The sequence below is a fragment of the Panicum virgatum genome, chromosome 1K (genome assembly GCF_016808335.1).
Source record: "Panicum virgatum strain AP13 chromosome 1K, P.virgatum_v5, whole genome shotgun sequence".
Taxonomy (NCBI): domain Eukaryota; kingdom Viridiplantae; phylum Streptophyta; class Magnoliopsida; order Poales; family Poaceae; genus Panicum; species Panicum virgatum.
The window spans coordinates 40,646,091-40,669,924 of NC_053136.1; the positions used below are offsets into that span (position 1 = coordinate 40,646,091).

Sequence of the window (23,834 nt, forward strand, 5' to 3'; positions counted from 1 at the left end):
ATGATGAAGCCACCTACTACAAAGAAGGAGTTACAGAAACTCATCGGTAAAATTAACTTTGTCAGACGGTTTATCTCTAATCTGTCTGGGCGCATTGAGCCGTTTATGGATTTAGTAAAGATCAAATCCGATGATGAGTTCCACTGGGGGGCAGAACAACAGCAAGCTTTCGATGAAATCAAAGAATATTTGTCAAAGCCTCCAGTATTGGTTCCTCCTCAGCAAGATAGGCCATTCTATGTGTACCTATCCGTTGGTGACACTTCCATTGCTTCGGTGCTAGTCCAGAAGCATGATGGCCAAGAGAGGGTGGTTTTCTACCTCAGCAGACGCATGTTAGACGCCGAGACCAGGTATCCTGAAATCGAGAAGCTTTGTCTTTGCTTATACTTTACATGTGCAAAGCTTCGCCATATTTTGCTCTCGGCGGAAACAATTGTCATATGCAAATCAGATGTCATAAAACATATGCTGTCGGCCCCTGTCCTTAAAGGCCGGCTCGGAAAATGGATGTTTGCATTGTCAGAGTTCAATATCTGATACCAGCCTGCAAAAGCAGTCAAGGGACAAGCACTGGCGGATCTTGTTGCGGACAGGATCAGCACTGATATTGCTGCGTTGTTTATTCGTGCTTGGGCCATGTTCTTTGACGGATCGGCTTGTGATGATGGGTGCGGTGTGGGAATTCTGCTGGTGTCACCTCGAGGGGCGACTTATTCCTTCTCCATCAGAATGACTGCCCCGTGCACCAATAATCTGGTGGAGTATGAAGCCGTTCGCAATGGGATGGAATTGCTTCTTGAAGCCGGTGCAGAAGCAGTGGAAATTTTTGGAGATTCGAAGCTGGTGATTTCTCAGCTCACGGAGGAATATAGGTGTGAGAGCGAGGCTCTTTTCCCGATATGGATGCAATGCCGTGAGTTGATGTCACGATTCAGGTACATCAATTTCCACTGGATACGCTGGACTCTGAACAATGAAGCCAATGATTTAGCACAGATGGCTTCTGGCTACAAGGAGACAGCCGATGGAGTCGAGGTGGAGGTCCAGTTTCTAGAACCCGGAGACTGGAGAGCCGATATCTTCAATTACTTGAAGGATTCGGCTCGGGGGGCACCCAGAAGGATAAGACTCAAGGCCATGAAGTATGTTCTGATAGGGGACGATATGTTCTACAGGACCTTGGAAGGACTATTACTTAAATGTCTGGGACCGTCAGAGTCAAATCGGCTATTGCATGAGGTTCATGAAGGAGCCTGCGGTACGCACCAATCGGCTCATAAGATGAAATGGCTGATTAGGCGATCGGGTTATTACTGGTCCACTATGCTTGAAGATTGTTTCAAATATTACAAGGGATGTCAAGCATGTCAGAGGTTTGGCAAAATTCAGATAGTGCCAGCATCAGTGATGAATCCTATCATTAAACCCTGGCCATTCAGAGGATGGGGCATGGACATGATTGGACAGATCAACCTGTCGTCTAGCAAGGGTCACCAATGGGTCTTAGCTGCCACAGATTATTTCACAAAGTGGGTAGAGGCAGTGCCCATGAGGACAGTAGCATCGAGAGATGTGATCAGTTTTGTCAAAGGACACATCATTCATAGATTTGGGATTCCTCAGACCATTACGACCGATGGAGGATCGGTCTTTATATCAGAGGAATTCAGAAAGTTTGCCGATGACATGGGGATTAAGCTGATCAGATCATCTCCCTATTATGCCCAAGCTAATGGACAAGCTGAGGCATCCAACCAAAGCCTTATCAAGCTCATAAAGAGAAAGATTGATGAATACCCTAGGCGTTGGCATGAGGTGTTATCAGAAGCTTTGTGGGCATATCGTATTTCGTGTCATGGTTCCACCAAGACATCGCCGTACCATCTAGTCTACGGCCAGGATGCTGTGCTACCATGGGAAATCACGGCTGGATCAAGGCGTGTTGAGTTTCAGAATGATCTATCTGCTGAACAGTATGCAGTCTTGATGAACGATAATGTGGAGGACCTGGCAGAGCTAAGGCTTTGGTCGCTGGAAAAAATCAAAGAGAACAAAGCTAAAGTCGCCCGTGCATACAACAAGAAGGTCAAGCCTAAAGATTTCCGAGTTGGAGATTTGGTTTGGGAGGCGGTATTGCCATTGGGAACTAAAGACAAAAAGTTTGGTAAATGGTCTCCGACTTGGCATGGGCCGTATAAGGTTGATCAGGTTTTACCTGGGAATGCATACATGCTCGAAGAATTGGATGGCGTCAATTTTCCTGTTGCTGTCAATGGTCAGCATCTCAAGAAGTATTTCCCGAGCATGTGGGAAGGCGAGTAACGAAAAGCCGATGAGATCCATCTGGCTGCAGTGTAATAGGCCAACACGTTGAGTTGGCCGCGCAAAAAAAAAGAGTCATGAAAGGCCAACACGTTGAGTTGGCCAGTAAAAAAAATCATCATGACAGGCCAACACTTTGAGTTGGCTAGTGAAATATATGAAAAGCGAACAGCCGATGTGTGACCATCGACTTAAGATGTTTTTAAAGGACAGTTACAAATTTCAAGTTAACAGGCGGTACTAATTCCCTCTTGAGCCTATCTATTGGTTCAGGAACTCTTCTATGGCATGGATGGCTTCAGTTCGGACAGAGTCTGCTCATGCTATAATTGCTTTGTCATCCTTGTCGTCGCCTGTGACTATCTGCCGACTCAAGGTGCTGATCTCTGCAAACTCTGCTTGTATCTGTTCGGCTATTTCCTGGGTTTCTTGCTTGGAGTTTGCAATGGAGGTTTCCTCGGCTTGGATGAGTTCTTTGGTGGTGCGGACCTTTGCTTCGAGTTCCATCAGTTCTTTCTTCAGGAGGTCGAGTCGGTTCATGTTGGCAGACACGTCAGCTTTGATATCTAGAGTTGCTTTTTTCTGGTTGAGGACCTTGCATTTCTGGGTGATGTCAGCTTTCAGAGAAACTTGAGAGCGACGTGCTTCCATCCTTTGTTGTGCTTTACTGACTTCTTTCCGAAAGAATGGGAGGTTGCTGGCTGGCCAGAGCTTGATTTGCAATGATTCCGGGAGTTGGGGTTCTATTTGCTCAAAGATATTCTTTATGTTGCTGGAATCATCAACCAGAGCGGTGATTGGAGCAGATAGAAAATCCTTGATGAGTCGAAGCTGATGTGACAAGTTAGCCGATTGCTGCTGAGGTAATACTTTTGCTCCAGGGACAATCAGACCCATGGATGCCGGGTCGAAAGAAAGTAAACCTGAAATGTCAAAGCTCTATGGACATCTCTGGGGTTAGAACAATATACATTTATGAAGTTATCGGCTGGTTCAGAATTGGTTTTATGATGTTACCTGTTCTGAAGAAGAAGTGTTGGTCGGTTCGGGAGCGATCGTCCCATCAGAGCTGGTGTTAGCGTCAAGAGCCTCAACTATATCAGCTTGTTCCTCGCTTGCGTCCATTAGTGCATCAGGAGTTGCAGCCGTCTCATGATGATTCAGGCCTTCTACATTGGAGGTTTCTTCAGCTGCATCCTGGAGATAGAATTACAGTCAACCAGAGTACATATGTATGAAATAAAGAAGAGTTCTTGGGTGATGAGGTACCTGGTTGGTGTTGGACTCTGATGGACTTGAAGGGGATGGTACTGGTTTCTTGATGACACGCCTTGTCATCATCTTCCTTTTCTTGGTCAAGACTCGGGGGGCAATGCTTGCAGAAGTTTGTCTTCGCTTGGAAGCCGACTGAAGTAAGTCTGGCTGAACAGACATTATCACTTTCTTCATTGGTGGTGATCCTTTGCAGAAAAGTACATCAGGAGCAGTTGGAAGAAAGTGAAATGGCTCCCCAGTGCTGGTCATGGGTTCTGGGCCATCTTGTTGCTGCTGACAGGATGAGCAGGTTAAGCCAAGAGAAAGGAGTAGAGGACTTAGGAGGAGTAAAATGCATAAATTCAGTACCTCTTCCTCGAGGATTACATATTCAGGATCAATTTGCTGCAGTCGAGGACCTAGAGCTTTTCTGAAAACATGAGTTTTCCACATGTTCCACCAAGTATCGAAGCTGATTGATGAGGAGGTGAAAGACAAATCGGCTGGTATTGAAATGTGGAGATTGTCAAACATGTTGTAGCATCTCGAGCTGGTGAGACCATCAGGCAGATCGGCTCTGCTCTCCACCAAGTGGTAAATATGGAAGTGGGGAGGGACCTGTCCTAGGCCGAATTGCCGAGCTGCTATGACTGGCTGGTAAGATTCATAGCCTGGCTTGATAATTCTGTTAGAAGTGCTGATGCCAACAGGAAGGAAGCTAGGTCGAATCATTAGAGAATATAGATGCCGAGTGCTATCGTCATCGGCAAAGTTGTCTAGTCTGAAGGCAGTTGGGTTCTCAAAGGATTCAGATTCAGTAAATGGAAGGTAGAGAGGATTATCTAGTCCTTTGTAGAACACTCTAAACCAGTTTGCTGCATCTGTTGAATTCAGTTTACTGCCAGGGAGACTGAACAAAGCTTGGCCGTAGCTAGTACATCTAATTGGTTTGCCGCTTTCATCAGGGAAAGAGTTCTTGGTCAGGCCTTGGAAGTTGGGAATATGGTGCTGGAAGTACAGTTGTGCCCACAACTGGCTGGAAGTACAGTTGTGCCCACAACTGGATAAACCACCAAGGGCCTCCAGTTCTCAGTTTCTTGTGGTTGAGCAAGTTAGATGTCATCAGATGGAGATATCTGTATGTTTCTCCAAGGAAAAGCTTGCCTAGGCCGGTGTGATTACCATGGGCCAGGTGATAGGCCAAGGGGAGATAGTTCTTAGTTGGAGCTAAGGAAGGGCCACAGAAGATGAAGTGCTCTAGCCAAAGATTTAAGAAGGCTGTGTGTTCCTTCTCAGTCACTGGACCTTTTGTTTTCATGTGCTGATTCATGTAAGTACCCCAATTTGTGCAGTTGACTTTGGAAGAAAGCTTGAAGGGAACTTCTGCCATTTTGTGAGCAGCAGGATTGGGGGAATTAATGTCTAGTCCGGTGATCATGACAACATCTAGCAGAGTGGGAGTCATGGGTCCATGACCAAAAAGGAAACAATTCAGAGCATCAGACCAGAAATAGCCGATGGTTTTCAGAAGATTTTCATCTTTGTCAAGGGGTGACAGTGATAAGCTAAGTGCATCGGCTATGTTTAAATCTTGCCACAAGGGCATGTGAGCTTTTGCTACTCTGGTGTACCATGTTATCCAGCTTTCAGGTGGATTAGGCCAGGCTCTTAAGCAGTCGGCCCAGAGGTTCAAATCGATGTCTTGATTCACAAAAGGAATCCTATTTGCTTCACAAGAGATCAAATCTGTGGGGTTTTCATGAGTTTGTGGGCCAAGACAGAAAGATTTTGGATTAGAGGGATGCGGCAAGGATGTCTGATACCTGAAGTTCAGAAGTTCAGAAATATGCGTATGGTGTCATGTTTCAGAGTTTCAGTTTCAGAAACTTGGTAAGCTGAAGAAAACTGAAAGATTAGGCCATATATTACCTTCAGGCCGTGGATTGCCGCATCATGGACTGCAGAGCTTGTCGTTTGAGCTGTAGAATCTGCCATGGTCAGATCTGTTGACTTAGGGTTTGATTGCTGGAGATTCTGGTTCAAATTTTGGCTGCCTGGATAATTCTTGCTCGGATTTGTAGAGCTTGGTTTTCGAATTACACTCGAGTTTGAGGGTTCGTCGAGTTCGGTTCAAACTGGAAGTGTTATTCTTCTGCGGGTCGCTTCTAGTTTGAATTTCGTCGGCTCTTGGATATTTATGGAAGCCTGATGCGTTGCCATCGGCTTTTGGGGAAGTAAACGAAGACACGAAATTGGGGAAACTCGATTTCATTAAAAGGAAAGTTCATTACAAGGAAAGCCGGTTTTACAAAGGAATTAATCCTTCGGCTTTGAGGTCCTATCCCTACTACTACTACTGTTTGTAGGTACCTAGTACCTACGACGCTTGGGGCTTCAGGCCGGTACATCCCCGCTGCCATCGTCGTCGCTGCCGTCGTCGTCGTCGTCGCTGCTGAAGGCGCTGCTGCCGCCTTCAGACCCGGAGTCACTACAGCCGTCGCCGTCGCCGCTGTTCTCCTCCTCGCTGTCCTCTTCGGAGGACCCGAGGAACCGGAAGGGCTTTCCGCCCATCGGCTCGTCGTCATCGGAGGGGGAGTCGATCTCCTCTTCCGAGGAAGAGTCGATCTCCGTCCGAAGAGGGGTCTTCTTCTTCGTTCTTCTCCGACTCCTCTTGGAACAGGAGCCGGAGGTCTTCTCCTTCAGTCATGGGCTCGTCCTCCTCGGAGGCGACCCCGAAATCAAACTCCTCTGCATTCCAGTGTAGAGGAGCCAGCGCCTCATAGGCTGATGTCGGGTCCCACTCGGGGGGTCGGCTCTCGGCTCTCTGGGATAGAGTCGATGGAGGAGGCCGAGAGGGAAGAAGAAGAAGAGGGAGAGGAGGAAGAAGAAGAGGAGTCTCCAAAAGAGTTGGAGCCGGAAGAAGAAGAAATCGCCATTGCTGGTGGTGAAGGATTGGGGTTTCTGTGCTACTGGTTTTGGGAAGAAGAAGGAGTTTGCTGTGGAGAAGAGCCGATTCGGGTGAGGTTAAATAGTGAAAAGGTGGAAGATGGATCGACAGTTTTCACGTTTTGCGAGGAGCCAGTTGCAGAGACGTTGCGTCTTCCTTGGTGGTTGCAATGTGGTTAATGAACATTAACGGGAAGATGAAGCGACGGATTGGTTTTGGAACTATCATTGCCAAAACCAGGGGGCATGTGTTATTGCCATAAATTAACAGGGTTAATTTATGGGCCGAAATCAAGATGGGCTTAAAGCAAAAGATGAGGAAGGCTTGTAAATCAGCTCCTGCGTGAGCGTCTGGGCCACATTGGCCGTGTATCCTTAGATTTAGTTTAAGATTAGAGATAGAGTCCAATCGGGACAAGATTAGTTTAGATTGTTTCCCAAGTCTCCGGACTATAAATATGTACCCTTTGTTATTCATGGGAGAGCGTCATCACGACTCGCAAACAACAACTCTCGGCGCATCGCCACCCCTAATCTTAGGGTTTCATCCAAGTAAGTTCCATGCTGCCCTGATCGCTTCTTGCGATCAGGGCAGTATTGTTCTTGCTTTTACCTTGGTATTACTCGTACTGAAGCGTTTTTGATGGCGAGTAGTACTAGTTATCTTGATGTTCGTAGCATGGCTTTTAGTAGATCCATTGTGCTTTGTTGCTTATCATCTACGAATATCATGTTGTCTCTGTGCAATCATGTTTCAATCTCTTACTAGTTCTTATCGCATAGAATTAGTCGCACAGGGACAACACCCTGCTTCTTTCATGTTTAGTAGATCCAATCTGTTATGGTTTACTCTTATCTTAAGAGTTGGCATAATATCTGCTAGGTTAGCCCTTGCAAACGGATTGGATGATCCGGTGGCGTAGTAGATGCTTTATCTTAGCCTTGATAGGGATTGTTCCGGGAATCGGCTCTTACAAGTTCTTAGGCCTCTGTTTTAGGTTGTGGTTTAGTTGTCTGTTACGTTCGCTAGGCCTAGTCACGTGTAAGATGTTCCGATCTAGCAGTGAAGCTGTTACCATCGTGGGTTAGATCAATTAGATTTGACTGAAGCAGTTTTATAGTAATTTGCTCTATTTATCATATCCGGATACAACCAGATTTTGTCTGACACCGGGACTCGATCGGCTCTTCAAAGCCGATGCAAGAGTCGTCCCGGGGAGCCGACCACGGCTCGGACTTATGTTTACACATGTCTTTGTATGCAGGAAACTGTTCGGAGCACGTCTGCACCCTCCTGATCAGGTATAGGTCAGGTGGCACGCCCGGTTTTGACACCTCCTCCGGGCGCGTGACGGAAATTGCGGGCCGTCGACGAGGGAGCAGTGCCTCTAGCGCCCTAGCAACCTCCCGGCTCTTCGTGTTGCCCGTCGTTGCTCGCCGGTGGGTTTCGGTCGACAACAGGTGCTTTGTGCGAGATGTCATCTTGATGCACTCTTCGTGGTTTGCTTCTCACATCTCCATGTGTTGATTGTTGCGCTCTTGTAATCCGTCGTGGTTTGTTTGCAACATCTTCGTTTGTCGAAAGTCGACCGCTTGTGTCTTCATTTGCCAATGTCATTGGGATTCTTTCTCTTCTCCAAGCCTCTGAATTTTATCATGTACGCTTGATGAAAACATTGCCCAAGCTCGCCTTCATTGTTGTCATCGTCATCTTTTCTATCTTGTTCTCATCGCGTTGCTGCTGCCTCTTCTTTGTATAATCTCTCCTGTACACTCAACAGAACATATACCAAAATATAGATCTATTGAAAAGTTTATGAAATTACCTTTCCAACGAGTGGTCACTCGCTTTAAACGGAGTCCAAACGAGAGAGTTATGACCGTTTTACTTTAGCGCTGCGTGCTGTCCAGAAAATTTCAGAGTGCACGACTTTCGATGTTTTGGCCATAACTTCTTGTGGGAAACTTCGATTGACTTCATTCTTGATTCGTTGGAATCGGAACTTCGTGGAGCTTTTGAATATCCAAAAATATACTGCAATTTTCTTCTGAGGTCGAGCAGAATATTGATGAGAATAGTATCTTCTTGTGAATTCATCCGAAGATGTCAATGATCTCAATCATGTGGTCTTTCGAGCGTCTTGTCGTGCGTCCTTGGCTTCAAGGTCATCACCATTGATTTACCAGCACAAAGCATGGCTTCAATGATGTGTCTTCTCCATGATTCTTGCTTTACCCAAGGTATCGGGATTAGTGGAGGCTCCCGTGCTTTGTGTTGATGATCTGAGCGGTTTTCTTCCTTGATAGCATCACTCGACTAGAAGTATATCGAGCATCCCACTGGAGAAGATAGGTGGTGTCATGATTCTTCTAATCTTGTTGCCTCCAGCTTTGGTCAACTTCAAATCATCATCTTTTGTGCACTCGGCCTTCCAATCATCCTTTGACATCGTCATCACTTTCTCCGTTGTTTGCTGCTGCACCTTTCTTCGTTGAATTGCTCCTTTGTCCAGTGCAGAACATGTACCAAACTCCAAGCTCATTGTGAGGTGTATCAAATCATGTTTCCAACAAGTGGTCATTTACCCAAATTGGACCTCGGATGAAAAAGTTATGCTTATTTTACTCCGGCGCTACACTTCGTCCCGAGAGATTTCAGAACGCGCAGCGTTGAAAGATCTTTCCATAACTCTTCACACCGATCTCCAAAATTAATGATTTTTTATGCCTTGGAAAGAAGACTTGACAGAACTTCGTAATAATCTATTATTTCCTCATGGCACATATCTGATCTTGGACGAAAAACTCATCACAACAGCGACACTTCATAGATGATGATGATCCAATCGCACGATTTTCTTTTCGGACATGCTTCATACCTATTGCATGAGCAAACAAATCTTCCCAAAAACATTAGTCTTTAAAATCAATTGACACGGCGGCGTACCTTATTTATCATCTTTTGCTTTAGGGAGTGGGGACTCGATAGCGGATGCTGGGCCACTAACAAAAGTTAGCACCTACCACTAAAGAGCGAAACTTGATGTTATTCACATCTTGTCGAAGTGGATCTAGGGTTTTCGATGTTGATGTCGAGAACTCCTCGATCGTCTTGTCGTCGATTGTCAAAGTTTGTTGGAGCGGGTTGTGGACTTCTCGAAGCCCATGTTTGGTGTCTAGCTTTTTCCTCCTGCTTTCAAGGACACGAACAAGAAAACAAGGGTATATGCAATAATAAAATTTAGGATTAGTCCAAAAACTAGATAGATCGCCCTAGGGTTCGAGTTGCCGATCCCCGGCAATGGCGCCAGAAAAGCTTATTGACGTTCACTAATGCCCCCGATTTGTATACCGCAAGCGCACGGTTCGTGGTAGCTTTTCCCTTAGAGTATTCCCCTAAGGTTTATCAATCTGTGGATCGACAATGAACTTACTAGGGTTTTCCATCTAATCTAACGGATCTATCCTAACATGAAGCATTAATTGCATATAAAAGGTGAACCTTTGATAGATATGAGTGATGTACGAAGGTTGATCTCATCCATGAACATCGGTAAGGATAAAGCATGACCGAAGGCATGACTAAACCTATCACACGCATTCTAGTTGTAGTTCTAGCTAAACGAGTAAGCTCAACATGCATCTCATCCAAAGCCTCTTTAAATCAAAACCTCCAATCCGATCCCTCGATACCCAACCTACTCTGTGGAGATGGCCTGTCACGACGCCCCCCTTTTCAACCGGATTCCCTTAAGCAAGTCGAACCCCCTTTGGGTAGATCCGGTATGAACTCCTAGCCACCATAGGTACAAGAACACCCCATGCAATCTATCTCGAGAATAGATCTAGGAATAAGCGCACCCAAAGCAAGAACGAAATCGAAAGAGGAGAGACATGATCGCTAAATAGATCGGATGACATGAAGACATTACTCACATAATAGATTCGTTTGGATCGCCACCACCGCGTATACACCATTGACGATTCCAACTAGCTCATGAACTCCACCATGACACAACCACGCAGGGAGGCCATGGCGGCTAGGGATGGCCTAAGCCATCTCCTAAATAACTTCGAAGACTTGCGGCGGCCGTCGTCTCCCTCTGGTCTTGGCCATAGGTTTTCGTCGAGTTCTGGTTGGATGGATGCCTCGAGTTGAATAAGGTGCGAGCTATTTATAAGCCGAGGAAGCCACCGGTCGAAGGGGAAGGCAAACCGCCTCAGAAAAGGGCTGGGCCGGCCTACCCCTTTTCGGGATCGCCTCGGTCTCATCTTTGGCGTGTAGACTCCTCGCATCTTCTAGAGTTTCTGTCCTTCACGATTGCACCCCCTTTAGACGTCGTTATCTTCGAGATTTCTTCGAGGAGAAGGATAGGATGGAAAATCCTTCCTTAAATATCTCTTTGCTTTGCTTGATCCCGAAGTATCTTGATCTCATCTTCGTGGGCTTAGTCCTTTGGGCTCTCTTGGAGGATGGATGTGCATGAACGTGCTTCAAATCAACATGGGCTTTGGTCCTTCCTTTGGGCTTTGGCCTTCGTCTTTCTCCGTGTTAGCGCTCGATCACGGGCCTCGTCATTTCATGCTCCAAAATAGGCCAAAAACCTGCAAAAACGAAGTTCCTCCAAAATATATGTGCATATGTGAAAATGACTAATAATTAGGCCGGGGTTAGGACGGTTAGTGATTTTGATATTGAATTCATGCCATTATCAAGGATAAACAAGGGATAAAACTGATACTTAAGGAGCGCCAACAGGAGCTCAGGGCTGGCGACCTCGTCCTGAGGCGGATCCTGAACTGAGTAGGGCTCCACAAACTCTCCCCCAGCTGGGAAGGGCCCTTCAAGGTTACAGAAGTATGCCGGCCCGGATGCGTTCGCCTTGTCACAGAAGATGGGGTGCCGCTGCCCAACCCATGGAATATAGAGCATCTGCGTAAGTTTTATACTTAGGTAGAGCAGGGAAATGAATTTTTCCTTTGTAATAAGATAGAGTTAGCGTGCGGCCCAGAGCGGTGGAGGTCCGCCCTCGTAAACCCGGCCTATGGCATCCATCGCACCGTCGGCTAGCATTAACGCGCGGCCCAGAGCGGTAGAGGTCCGCCCTCATAAACCCGGCCTCTGGCATCCATCGCGCAAGCCATGTATATCAAGTTGCAAAGGAAAGATTTACTCCCAGTTCTGTCTTTGTGTCAAATTTTATTTCGCATTTCGATTCTCGAGTTTTTACCTTTCTAATCCCCACGCGGACTTCCACTCTTGTCGCTACAGCTAAGATCCGTATTGAGTTGCTGGACTACCGTACAGGTCCGGACCCCCTTGCTGCTGGGAGAGGGGTCCGGACCCCTAGGGACCTGCTCTGGAAAGGGGGTGCTTGTTTCCTGGGGTGGTCCGGAGTCCTGTGTAGCCGCTTAGCCGGTTCCATACCCAAAGCCTACACACTCCACCACCCTGTAACGAGTGCTCTAGTACTCGGAGCTGGGTAATTAGGGGCCCGGACTTCGTTCTAGCTCAAGGGTTGGCTTCCTAAGTCCTACACGGCAGGTCCAGCTCCATATCTCAAAGGATCGAGTACGACAAAATGACCTCACCCACTGCTAGGAGGGGTCTGGAACGTCGGAGCCAGGTCCGGTAAAGTTGTGTTTGTTTCCTGGAGTGGTCCGGAGCCCTGTGTAGTGCCTTAGCCTAGTTCCGCACCCTAAGCCTACACACTCCACCACTCTGCAACAAGCATTGAACTGCCAGGACCTGTGTATCCGGAGCTCCGGACCTCATACTAGCCTGGGGGCCGGTCCAGAATAGGTCCCGCGGGCCTGCTACTAAGCTGTGACTTTGAGTGGTATGCAAGTTAGGCCTTGACTGGTGGTAGTTAGCCTCAAACCATTGAGCCTACCTACCAAGGGGTCCCGGCATCCGCTTTAAGACTTCATGCAGATCGAGGTCCAATCTCGGTGGTAGACAGACTCAAAACAACTGAGCATGTCTCCCAGGGGGCTCGGAGCGTTCGCTTTGAGCCAGGCATCACGGATCGATTCTGCATGCGTCAAACAACTAAGTTGTAGTATCATTACTACCATACAAGCGAGTTTGATTTTCCTCTCTGTAGTTTTTTCTGCTATACAGGGAATAAGTCGCTCGTTCGAGTTGCAATTTATGCTACACCTATGCCCAAGGACGCTTGCTCAACCTCATACGGGGGTCCGGAGTGTCTTCTTCGGCTCTGATGGCAGATAGGTCCTAACAACTAAACCTATCTACTAGGGGGGCAGGGTGCCGGGATGCTGCATACCGTAAACCACAGCAACTGACAAATAGCTAAGTTGAAATTTTCTTCTATTCAAAATTTCATCAAGTACAATGTTTTTACATCTGCAAAAAACAAAACAAAAGTACAATGTCCAGCTCAGGAGTCTGCAGGTTCCCGTTTGAAGTAGGCGGCAACGAAGTCGACAATGTCCCGCACGCTTTCTCGAGCAGAGGCCTCCGTCTCCGCCACTAGACCATCGACCACGGGGGCTAGCGAGATGGCTGGGTCGTGGCTCCGGAGGCAGGTCAGAATGTACTCCGCCACCATCCGGATCAGCTCGCGGCCCTCAGCTTCAAGCTGGCCAGCAAGGATCGGCTCCAGACGCCGGAGTCGGTCTGAAGCAGAGTTCAGCATTGGGAGGGCGTCAGCAATCGAAGCTGGCGGCTCCGCCACTTGGATTGGACTCATTTCAAGTGGCACTAGCGCTGAGCTCTCTTCGCTCGCCCAGTTGACGATCCGCTGGGCCCCCTGAGCTGGTCCTCCTGCAGCTTCCGGACCGCCTCCTGCACCCGGGCGTCCAGTGCTGCTTGGGCCGCCTCCACCTCGCGGGTCCTCTCCTGGAGCTTGGCCTCCTTCTTAGCCGCCGACTCCTTCAGGGACTTGAGGGCCTCGCGCTGGCGTGCAAGCTGGAGCTCCATGTTGGTGGCGTGGGATTTCCGCTTTGCAAGGGACTTCCTATCCTCCTCGAGCTCCATCTCGGCAGCAGCCTGCTTGTTGGCAGTCGCCTGCAGCTCCTGGCGCCACAGGTGTAGAGACTCAGAGAGCTTGTCGAGCTCCAGCTTGCGGACCTCGAGTCCCTGGCTGCGGGACTCGAGCTCGGACCGCTGGGCCGTGAGGTTGGCCTCCTCCTTGGCAATGGCCTCCTCCCGCAGCGCTAGGGCCTTGTTGATGCTCCTTAGCGCCTCCGATTTGTATACCGCAAGCGCACGGTTCGTGTAGCTTTTTCCTTAGAGTATTCCCCCAAGGTTTATCAATCCACAGAACCAAAGATACAAGAAACAATCTACTAGCATAGAGATTTCTTTGTGTTGAGATGGTGAAAAACGAATCTAATCTACTAAAAACAACAAACACCGAAGGTAGTAAGAGAAAGTTAGAGATAACCAATCTAGATCACCTAGATCATGCATATGTTGTAGTTCCAGCTAGATGTAGTGAAGTAAGATAGATGTGAATCTCAATGAAAAGCATCTTTAAACTCAAAATCTCCAATCCAATCCCTCGATAGCCCACCTACTCAGTGGCAACGCCCTGTCACGACGCCCCTCTTTGGACGAAAGTACCCTGAAGCAAGTCGAACCCCCTTTGGTAGTTCCGCCATGAACCTCTAACCACCATGACTACAAGATCATGCTAAGCGATCTATCTCAATAATAGATCTAGGATGAAGCAAACCCAAAGAAAAGAACGAAATCAAAAGAGAGAACATGGTCGCTAAACATTCGGAATCACAAATAACTTCACCATGAATGATTGTACATCACAAGATCACAACCAGGGCCCTACCTTGATCTTGATGATCCTAGCTCCAGAACTCCGACGTAGTCTTCCTTGCAAGGTTCCCACGTCGGCTAGGGCAAACCCTAGACAACTAGCACAACCCTCGGCTCTCCGAGAGGTGTCCCTCTATCTTCTCTGCTCCTTGGCGTCGTCTCCCGAATTGATCTCTTCGTGAACCTTGGGGAGGGGTCTTTAAATAGCCTCACGAAACCCTAGGTCAAAGGGGAGGCCGAACCGCCACAAAAAGGGGCTGGGCCGGCCGGCCCATTTCTTCGCTGCCTCGTGTCCTCCTTTCTCCCCAAGTCTCCTGGAGTCTTCTAGAGTTTATGCCTTTCACGATTGCACCCCATTAGACTTTATTATCTTCGAGATTTCTTCGAGGAAAAGGATAGGATGGAAAATCCTTCCTTGAAACTCTCTTTGCTTTGCTTAACCCCGAAGTATCTTGATCTTATCTTGTGGGCTTTGTCCTTTGGGCTTCATTGGAGGGTCCTTTGGGCTTCATTGGAGGGTCCTCTAATCATCATGGCCTTCGGTCCTTTGTTCGGGCTTTGGCCTTTGTCTTTCTTCGTGTCATCGCGTGATCGTGGGCCTCGTCATTTCATGCTCCAAAATTGGTCAAAAACCTGCAAAAACGAAGTACCTCCAAAATATATGTGCAAATACGAAAACGACCAATAATTAGGCCGATGTTAGGATGGTTAGTGATTTTGATATTAAATTCATGCCATTATCAAAGTTAAACAGGGGATAAAATGGATACTTAAGGAGCGCCAACAGGCCTTTTCCCGACTCGCCACCGCAAACTCCCGGTCGAACACCTTCCTTGAGTTCGGACCGAACACACGCAGCATGGGAGGTTTCGGCCTTCGTGCACCCCTCCAGGCGGGTGTGCCAGTCACCAAGGTGCTAGCGCTCGCTCTCCAGAGCAGCCCACTCCCACCGGAAAGCCGCCTCGGCGGTAGAGGTCGCCTCCTCTATCGACTGCCGGACCCGGACCAGCACCTGGGGAAGGGGAGCCGCTTCCTCCTCCGGGGGACCCTGCAGGAGCCGCCTACCAGAGACCTCCTCCAGCTCTTCCTCTGCCGCAGGATTGGCGCTGGGGGAGGGGACGTCCGGTACAGGCGTCGAGACCTCAGGAACCGGGGTGCTCGCCGTTGACGCGCCCGATGTCGCTGGGCTCGTCGTTGCCGCGCCCGTTGCCGCTGCGCTCGCCGTCGCCAAACCCGTTGTCGGCGCGACTGCCGCCGTAGCCGGGGCCTCGGGGGCCACCGCGTCGGGTGTGGCTGCGCCTGGCACTGGCGCATCCGCCTCCTCTGCGTCGGGTGTTGCTGCGCCCGGCACTGGTGCATCCGCCGCCGCCGCGTTGGGCGCCATCGGGTTAGCGGAAGTCGCCGCACCCGAGCTTCCCGCATCCACCGTCGCTCCTGCCATTGCCGCCGAGGCCCCAGTCGCCTGGACCCCCGCTGACGAGCCAGCGGCGGTGGAAGAGCTGCCTGGACGAGAGGCCCTGGCAAACAAAGAGAAGAAATCTTCAGCAAAAAGCGAAGCACCAAAAATAAGGGGAGTGAACGGAAGAACACTTACCCCAAAGCGCCGGGTCTCCAGCGTCCACGGAGGCTCGGCAACTGCTTCTGCTGCTGCTGCTCCCGTGGCGGCGGCGGAGGCGCACCTTGCTGCTGCTGTGGCTGCTCCCGAGGCGGCGGCAAAGGCACACCCCGCGGCTGTTGCTGCTGCTGCTCCCGAGGCGGCGGCGGAGGCGCAACTCGTGGCTGCTACTACTGCTGTTGTTGCCGGGGCAGCATCTCCCGGTAGTGGTGGTGGCGGCGCGGCTACTCCGGGGGTCCCGCGAGGGCCGGGGGCCCAGGAGCTACCCTGGTCCGCGTCCTCAGCGGTCCTCTGACGCTTCACGGCGGGCTCCATAACTTGGGTCCCGTCGCCCCGGTGCAACCTGCGCCGGCCCGCTTCCCCCGATGATGCGCCGAAGCTGCTCCGGGCCTGGCTGGGACTGCTCGTGGCGGCGCTACCAGCCACAGCCTGCTTGCCCTTGGCAGTGGGGCCGGACCCCGCGGCGCTCTGCACGGCTTGATCCCCGGACGCACCAGGGATCCGGATCCCACGGTCCGGGTCGCCTCCATGCTGGCGCGCTGCCAACCCACCGTCGTTGAGGGTCGGTAGGGTGGCCAGCACCGCAGTCCTCAGGCGTGAGTCCTCGCAGAGGGGGACGACACCCTGAGGAGGGATCAGGTGCTCTGGGATGAAGATCTCCCCCGTCACCGCCCGCACCAGGACCTCCAGGGCTTCCTGGGTCAGATCGCTCCCCTCTCCGCGGTGGGTCCTGTTGCAGTCTTTGGGGTCGGTGAAGCTCCAAGCAGGACGCGGCCGCTGCTTCAGGGGGCGATCCGGCGCTTCAGGAAATCACCGAGCACGTGTAGCGAGGTGAGGCCGCCCTCCGCCAGTGACCTGATCTTGCTCAGCATGGGGTCGAACGCCGGCGGCAGGGACGGCTTAGCCCGCCAGGACTGGAGGTCCGAGGCGGGCCCCTTGGTCGGCAAGGCGAGTTGCTCGTTGGCTTCGGTGGTGGCGATCACCCATTCCTTGCGCCAATCTTCCCACTTTCCGCCAGTGAGGCCGGGAATGTAGGGCGTCGGCAGGTCGCTTCTCGTCTGGAAGTAGTACACCCCCACTTCATCCTTCCCCTTCCCGGACTTCACCAGGACGAAGAAGTGGCGGAAGAGGATGACACAGGGCCGCACCCCCACGAACATCTCGCATAGATGAATGAAGATGGACGTCAGGAGGAGGGAGTGGGGCGTGAGGTGCTGGAGTTGGAGGCCGAAGTCTTCCAGCAGCAACAGCAGGAACGAAGAGACCGCAGCCCCATGCCGGTGGAAATGTGCGAGATGAACAGCACAAATTCCCCAGCGTGCAGGTCGCCGAGGGGAACCGAGCCTGCTTGAATCCCCCAAGCAGTCTCCTACGGGCTCCACCCAAGTAGGCCGCGCACCATGTTCAGCTCCTCCTCGGATTGGAAGCGACAGGGCGAACGAGGGACGCCATCTCGCTATGAGGCAAGGAGGAATCTACGCAGAAGAGCAAGGGGAGAGAAGGCTCTAAGGCAAAGGGGCGCAAAGGTTGGAAGGAAGAAGGCGAATGCAGAAAAGTAACCGTGGTATGCGGTTCGTCCCTTTATGAAGCCTGACCCAACCGGCGCGCCCCGAAACCGTCGCTGGAAACCAAGCGACGCTCACGCCTGATGTTAGCCGCCCAGCCCATGACAAGGGGGCCCAGGCCCGCCTGTCAGGGAGGGCGGGTAACAAACAAAGGCGTGAAAAGGCGGGATCTGAACCGTCGCCCGTGCGCGAAGCGAGGCGAAGGCTAAGCTGACGTGCGCGCACTAAGCGCTGGCATTTACCAGGCTTTTCGGGAACTGCACTAGTGGTAAATATCATGTTTACTCTGGCCGCAATAATGCCGAGCGTCGCTCGCGTGACTAGATATACCACTGTGCGTGGGGGGCCACAAGTCAGTAAGCCGTTGCGATGTGATGAGGCAGCGAAAAACCCGATGGATGGTCAAAGCCGGACAAGACTCCTACAGTAAGCACAGTCTAACGCTAGAGGCTTCAAGTTATGCAGAGCCAAATCACAGTAGTGGCCCCACCTGTGGGTTCGTCACCTCTTCCGAAATGCGCCCGGGGGCCACCGTCGGTACCCTGCAGCAGGGATACCCACTCCTACTGCAGAAAGGCAGGACTCGCGTAGTCATCCGTAACTACGCCATAAGGGGCGGAGCAGCCGGGCTCCACGGGTCAGGCTCCTACCTCACCGGGCCAACGGCCCCAGACCCGCTCCCCGCTCTGGGACGGGTTCGGAAACGCCACGCGTCCCTGAGGAGGGGAAGCTCCGAGCCAACAGCCGAGGCCACGGACCCCCCATAGGGGTCCGGGACCTCCCGTGTCCATCCGGACCTCCCACGTGCGTAGAACCAACATACCGCCGGGGGGGTCCGGAGCCGCCACGTGTCCCGCAGGCGCGGGCGCGGGTGCGGGTCTTCCGCTGGAAGACTCTCCCACCCACCGCATTCAATGCGGGTGGTTGAGGCATGCTCTGCCGCCACGGCACGCGGGGCGGCCTTTGTCAGGTCTCACTGTAGACCGCATATTACCGAGGTACACAGTGCAGCCGCATGCGCCGCATCCGCACAGAGCCAGTCTGCCGCATTAAATGGATACGACGGCATGGCACTTTTCCATCATGCTGCCTACGCCGCAAGCTACACGGCCCGTTCAGCTACGCTGCAGGCAACGCCGCAAGCTACACCCTGGCGCCGTTTCGACAAGACAGCGCATGGGTATGCTGGACGGAGGATCTTCACGGGCAGAGTAAGGAAATCCAGGAACGAGATCTCCTTCGCCTGCAATGCCATAATGTATGAACAGTATGTTATTTTATACTATATAGATTGGGCCCATCTGTCGGGGACCCAACGGCCATGTACGCGCCTCCCTTGAGATATAAAAGAGTGGCGCTCGCTACAGATGGACGGACTCACACTGGACTCAGCACTAGACACTCCAAGCTCTCACGCTCTCTCAGATCCTCAGACTCAGCTTCACAGCACAAGCAATACACACACAGTGGACGTAGGGTATTACGCTCCGACGGCCCGAACCACTCTAAACCCGTTGTGTTCATCGTGTTCTTCCAGCGAGATCGAACTAGTCCTAGCTAACCCCCGAGTACTCACCCTCTGGGCTTAGACGAGTGCACTACGCCACCCGGCTGTGGGTTTCCACTCCACGACATTTACTATACCACTAGATAAGTAAGTACGAGTCTGATTGGTTGGATGCCAACTATTGTCAAGCTAAAATCATAGCAAGCTAAATTGTGGGCATTTCAATTTGTGGGCATTACCAAATTGTAGGCAAGAATGATACTTGCTTGGTTGTACCAAAATATGACAACCAATCCTCCCCACCCACCCACCCCCCCTCTTTAAGGTTTAAGAAGTTTTTAGTAACTTACCATAGTTTTGGTCACAAACATTGAAATGAAAAATCCTTAGATGTGAAGCCAATTTTTATGTGCATGTCATGATTTTGGTCCGGCAAAAATTGGAGGCCAACCAATCAATCTCTATATATATTTACATCTGTGCGCCACCACTATCATTGTTTCCAGGAAAACCTTTGTAGTTTGTGTAACGACCCGGTCCGGGAAAACGGCTAAGATTTACTCTGCATGTTGAGTAAAACACACCTGCTAAATAATTATTTTGCGCTTTCGTCCTCGCTTCACGTAAAAAGTTACAACCGAAGTTATTTAGCCTCCCTGGGGCTAGTATTTAAATTGGTCTGGCTTCCCTTTTAACTCTCAGTATGAGACAAATCCCGCGGATAAACAGTACCACGGCTGCTACAGTAGCGAGCTACAGTACCCCCGGGATTCAGCCCGGCCCATCTGGCTCATGGTCTGTTACAGTTTGTTCTCTAGTTTTTCCTCCATTTTTTTAGAGAGCAAAGGAAAATGTACGTTTCTTTGAAAAAAACAGAAAGTACATGGATGTGAGAGCCTGATTGGTTGGCTGCCAAATTCTTGGCTTGCCAACATTTTGGCTAGGCAAAAGTTGACAATATTTTTTGGCTAGCACTTGATTTGCTACTAAGATATACCACTATATCACATTTAGCTTACCAAAATGGTGGCACACATGTTTTTTGCCTATATTTTGGCTTGCCAACACTTTGGCGTGCCAAAATTTTGGTAGCAAATCAATCAAGCTCTGAATAATGCAAAGGCCTCATAATGGAAAAATGATCAGAGAAATAATTTTGAAAATTCAATGAACCCGAAACTATTGTAAGATCTCGAGGAATAAGAAATCTCTCAAGTGCTGGATTTGTCGGGAAGAATGGATGTGGTCTAACGAGGCTTCTCCAGATCGCCAAGCTTAGAGACTTAAGAGGGAAGGTTGTAGCAGCCACGAGATGGAGGACATCTAGCTGGATAGTGGGTTGTGGGAACACTATCAGCTACGAGGTTAGGCGATGCTAAGGTAGGGATGCTGATACATCTCATTAGGGCAACAGATCTAGGCCCTTTGGTATATTTTTGTAATAGCTTCACAGACTTGAAGCTTAACCAAAGAGTCATTTTGCAAACGACTTCATGCATAAAGCATCTGGAGAAGCAAAAACAACTTACATTATATAGGAGGAGCCAAAAATACTAGTTTCACCTATTCAATCCACTCATGAAGAACATAAATAAACTGTTTTGTTAAATATTTTTCAAAACGAAGCTGCTTCACCACAAAAAATGCTGTCAGAGCCGTTTAGGTGAAGCCGAAGTCACGCCACACGGGGCCCTAGTTATCTGCTTTCTTTGTTTCAAAATGTGATGTTTTTAGTTTAGTTTCTCTTGTTTTGACTAATTTTATAAAAATAATATTTTAACAACTACAATATCAAATGAATGCACTATATAGGCATATTTTATGGTGGTTTTAATAAAACTTGTTTGATGTCACCAGGATGCAAGTGGGTACTACCCGATGGTGTTTCCTGGATCAGTAGATTAATTACAACTGTATGCCACTCTAGTCTTTTTACTCCTACTAAATTAATTATATGGAATATCATTCTAATCATATTGTCAATTTATTACCCAAAATATTTCTAACTGGCATCCTAGTCATAGAGTCGGTGTATTTTTTCAATAAACTTAGTCAACATTAAAGAAGTTTGACTTAGAGAAAAACTGAAAACATCACGTATTTTGGATCAAAGGAGTGACATGAAACACGAGGGTTGGGGGAAGAGAAAACCATCATAGTGAAGGAGAGGAATAAGATGAGACAAAAAAACACCAGATTCAGAAAGGGCAGAGGTGGTGAAAGAATGAAGAACTCATCGGAGTTGAATTTAGATTGAGGGCAAAAGTATTAAGGGCATAAGAAAATTTGAATATGCACTAGAATAATACTCAAGTGCCAATTTCCTAAAAAAAACAACTACAAAAGAAGCATGAAGCACTAGCTCGTGGCTACCTCCATTCGCTAATATGTGTTTTATTTTAACGCTCCCACTATTCATTTATACATGAGGTTGGTTAGTTCAACAAGAATGGAGTGAGTACTTTTATATAGCTCAAATTACATACATTTTTCAATTAAAAATACCTAAAATGATGTTATAAAGCAATTTATTGCAGAGAGAAACTATTGATCAAAATATACTTCTGAAGACTTCATCCTTTCAAAGTACACGCTTCTACATGGGCAGAGGAAGTGCAGTTCGTCAGTTCGACGATAGTGAAGTCGTAAACTTTTGAGGAAAAAAATAATCTTTACTAGGTCTTCCGTTGTTTCTCCATTGATCAAAGGCATCTTACGTTAGAGGTCATTTTCCAGTGACAATTAGCAACTCTGGTTGTGTTTAGTTTCAAAATTTCTCTCTCCAAATTTCACTATTTATCAATCACATCAAATCTTTTGCCTCATGCATGGAGCATTAAATGTAGGTAAATAAAAAAACTAATTGCATAATTTTGATGTACACGACGAGACGAATTTTTTGAGCCTAATTAGATTATGGTAGGAAAACAATTACTACAAATAAAAAAATATTATATTACACTACAGGGTCCGATGTAACTTTTTTACCATATCTAAACACAGCAAGGAGTCGGATCTGGCAGACTGGCACCGTCGGACGAACGAACAAAGGTGCGTGGCCCGGCGAGACAGCGACGGGACGCCGGTCCACTGGCCCGCCCAGCTCGTGGCCGCCAGCCCCTCCACGTGCCGGCCGACCCCTCAAAACGCCCGCCGCGCCGGGCTCGCACCAAACACCCCCGAGGCCAACCATTTCCGACGCAAAACCCCCAGGAATCCGTGACACCCGCCCGGAGGAGAGCAGAGCAGAGGCACCAGGCATGGACGCCGCGGTGGAGCTGGTGCTGGAGCAGAAGCCGGCGGTGAGGTACTGGGGCTTGGCCGGCGCGCGGCCCTGCGACGCGTGCACCGCGGAGGCGGCGCGGCTGCACTGCCGCGCGGACGGCGCCTTCCTGTGCCCCGGGTGCGACGCCCGCGCGCACGGCGCCGGGTCGCGCCACGCGCGCGTCTGGCTCTGCGAGGTCTGCGAGCACGCCCCCGCCGCCGTCACGTGCCGCGCCGACGCCGCCGCGCTCTGCGCGGCCTGCGACGCCGACATCCACTCGGCCAACCCGCTCGCGCGCCGCCACGAGCGGCTCCCCGTCGCGCCCTTCTTCGGCGCGCTCGCCGACGCGCCGCAGCCGTTCCCGTCCTCAGCCTTCGCCGCCGCGGGGGTCCAGGCCCAGGGGGACGCGGCGGCGGACGACGACGGGAGCAACGAGGCCGAGGCCGCCTCGTGGCTCCTCCCCGAGCCCGACAACAGCCACGAGGACAGCGCCGCCGCCACCGACGCCTTCTTCGCTGACTCCGACGCGTACCTCGGCGTCGACCTCGACTTCGCCCGGTCCATGGACGGCATCAAGGCCATCGGCGTGCCGGTCGCGCCGCCGGAGCTGGACATGGCCACCGGCGGTTACTACTACCCCGAACACTCCATGAACCACAGCGTAAGCCTTATTCTAGATCCTCAGCGGACACCACGAAGTGGTTTCTTTTTTTATATAAAGAAAGACAGGAAAGTGGTTTCTTTTTCGATTCGTCAAAAAAAAAGTTCTTTTTCTGAGTGGACTTGGGGATAATGTGGAGTTGTGGACGCCTTCAATCGCTTGCTACAGGTGTCGTCGTCGGAGGTGGCGGTTGTGCCGGACGCGCCGGCGGTGCCGGCGGCGAGCCGGGGGAAGGAGCGGGAGGCGCGGCTGATGCGGTACCGCGAGAAGCGCAAGAACCGGCGGTTCGACAAGACCATCCGGTACGCGTCCCGCAAGGCGTACGCCGAGACGCGGCCGCGCATCAAGGGCCGCTTCGCCAAGCGCTGCTCCTCCGCGGAGGCCGAGGCCGAGGCCGAGGACGAGGCGCTGCTGGAGCACGAGGAAGCGGCGTGCTTCTCGCCCGCGGCGTCGGCGCCCGCGGCCTCCTCGGACGGCGTCGTCCCGTCCTTCTGCTGAGGGGACACGACGGGCGGCGGCCGCGCCTCCTCCTCCTCCCAGGCTCCCCGGCGGCGACCCCTTAATTTTGCCGACTCTGAATCGATCCCAACGCATGCGAACATGCGATGCGATGCGCGCTCCGTGCAGCACATGAATAATTGTACAGTAGTTCCACGAACTCGATCGTGGTCGCACGGAATCGCATGTAATCCTCCTCACCGTCCTTGTAATCCAGCCTTGTACATTACCGTCTAGAGGTGTTTGTGCTTCTCTCGCACGGGTGCATCCATTCTCAGCATCTGCGACCTGAAAACCGAGCTGTTCATGCGTCAGTTGTGTGACAACCTGACCTCTCAGAAAGATTGCTCCGTGATGTTCACAAGCGGTATGCAGTTGTGTGGAGCTTTACAGATCG

General features: G+C 50.5%; 1 protein-coding gene across 1 annotated transcript; it reads left to right on the top strand.

The window, feature by feature from the left end:
* The first annotated feature begins 22,118 nt into the window (after window positions 1-22,118).
* Window positions 22,119-23,807, top strand: LOC120708101 (zinc finger protein CONSTANS-LIKE 3-like). Its single transcript, XM_039993212.1, has 2 exons — window positions 22,119-22,939; window positions 23,108-23,807. Exons 1-2 carry the CDS (start codon window positions 22,274-22,276, stop codon window positions 23,435-23,437), a joined length of 996 nt encoding a protein of 331 aa, XP_039849146.1. The 5' UTR covers window positions 22,119-22,273; the 3' UTR covers window positions 23,438-23,807.
* The last annotated feature ends 27 nt before the right edge of the window (window positions 23,808-23,834 follow it).

Coding starts and splice junctions, on each gene's coding strand:
- LOC120708101 (XM_039993212.1), top strand. CDS start 22,274: ATGGACGCCGCGGTGGAGCTGGTGCTGGAGCAGAAGCCGGCGGTGAGG. Junction 22,940..23,107: donor AACACTCCATGAACCACAGC/GTAAGCCTTATT, acceptor CGCTTGCTACAG/GTGTCGTCGTCGGAGGTGGC.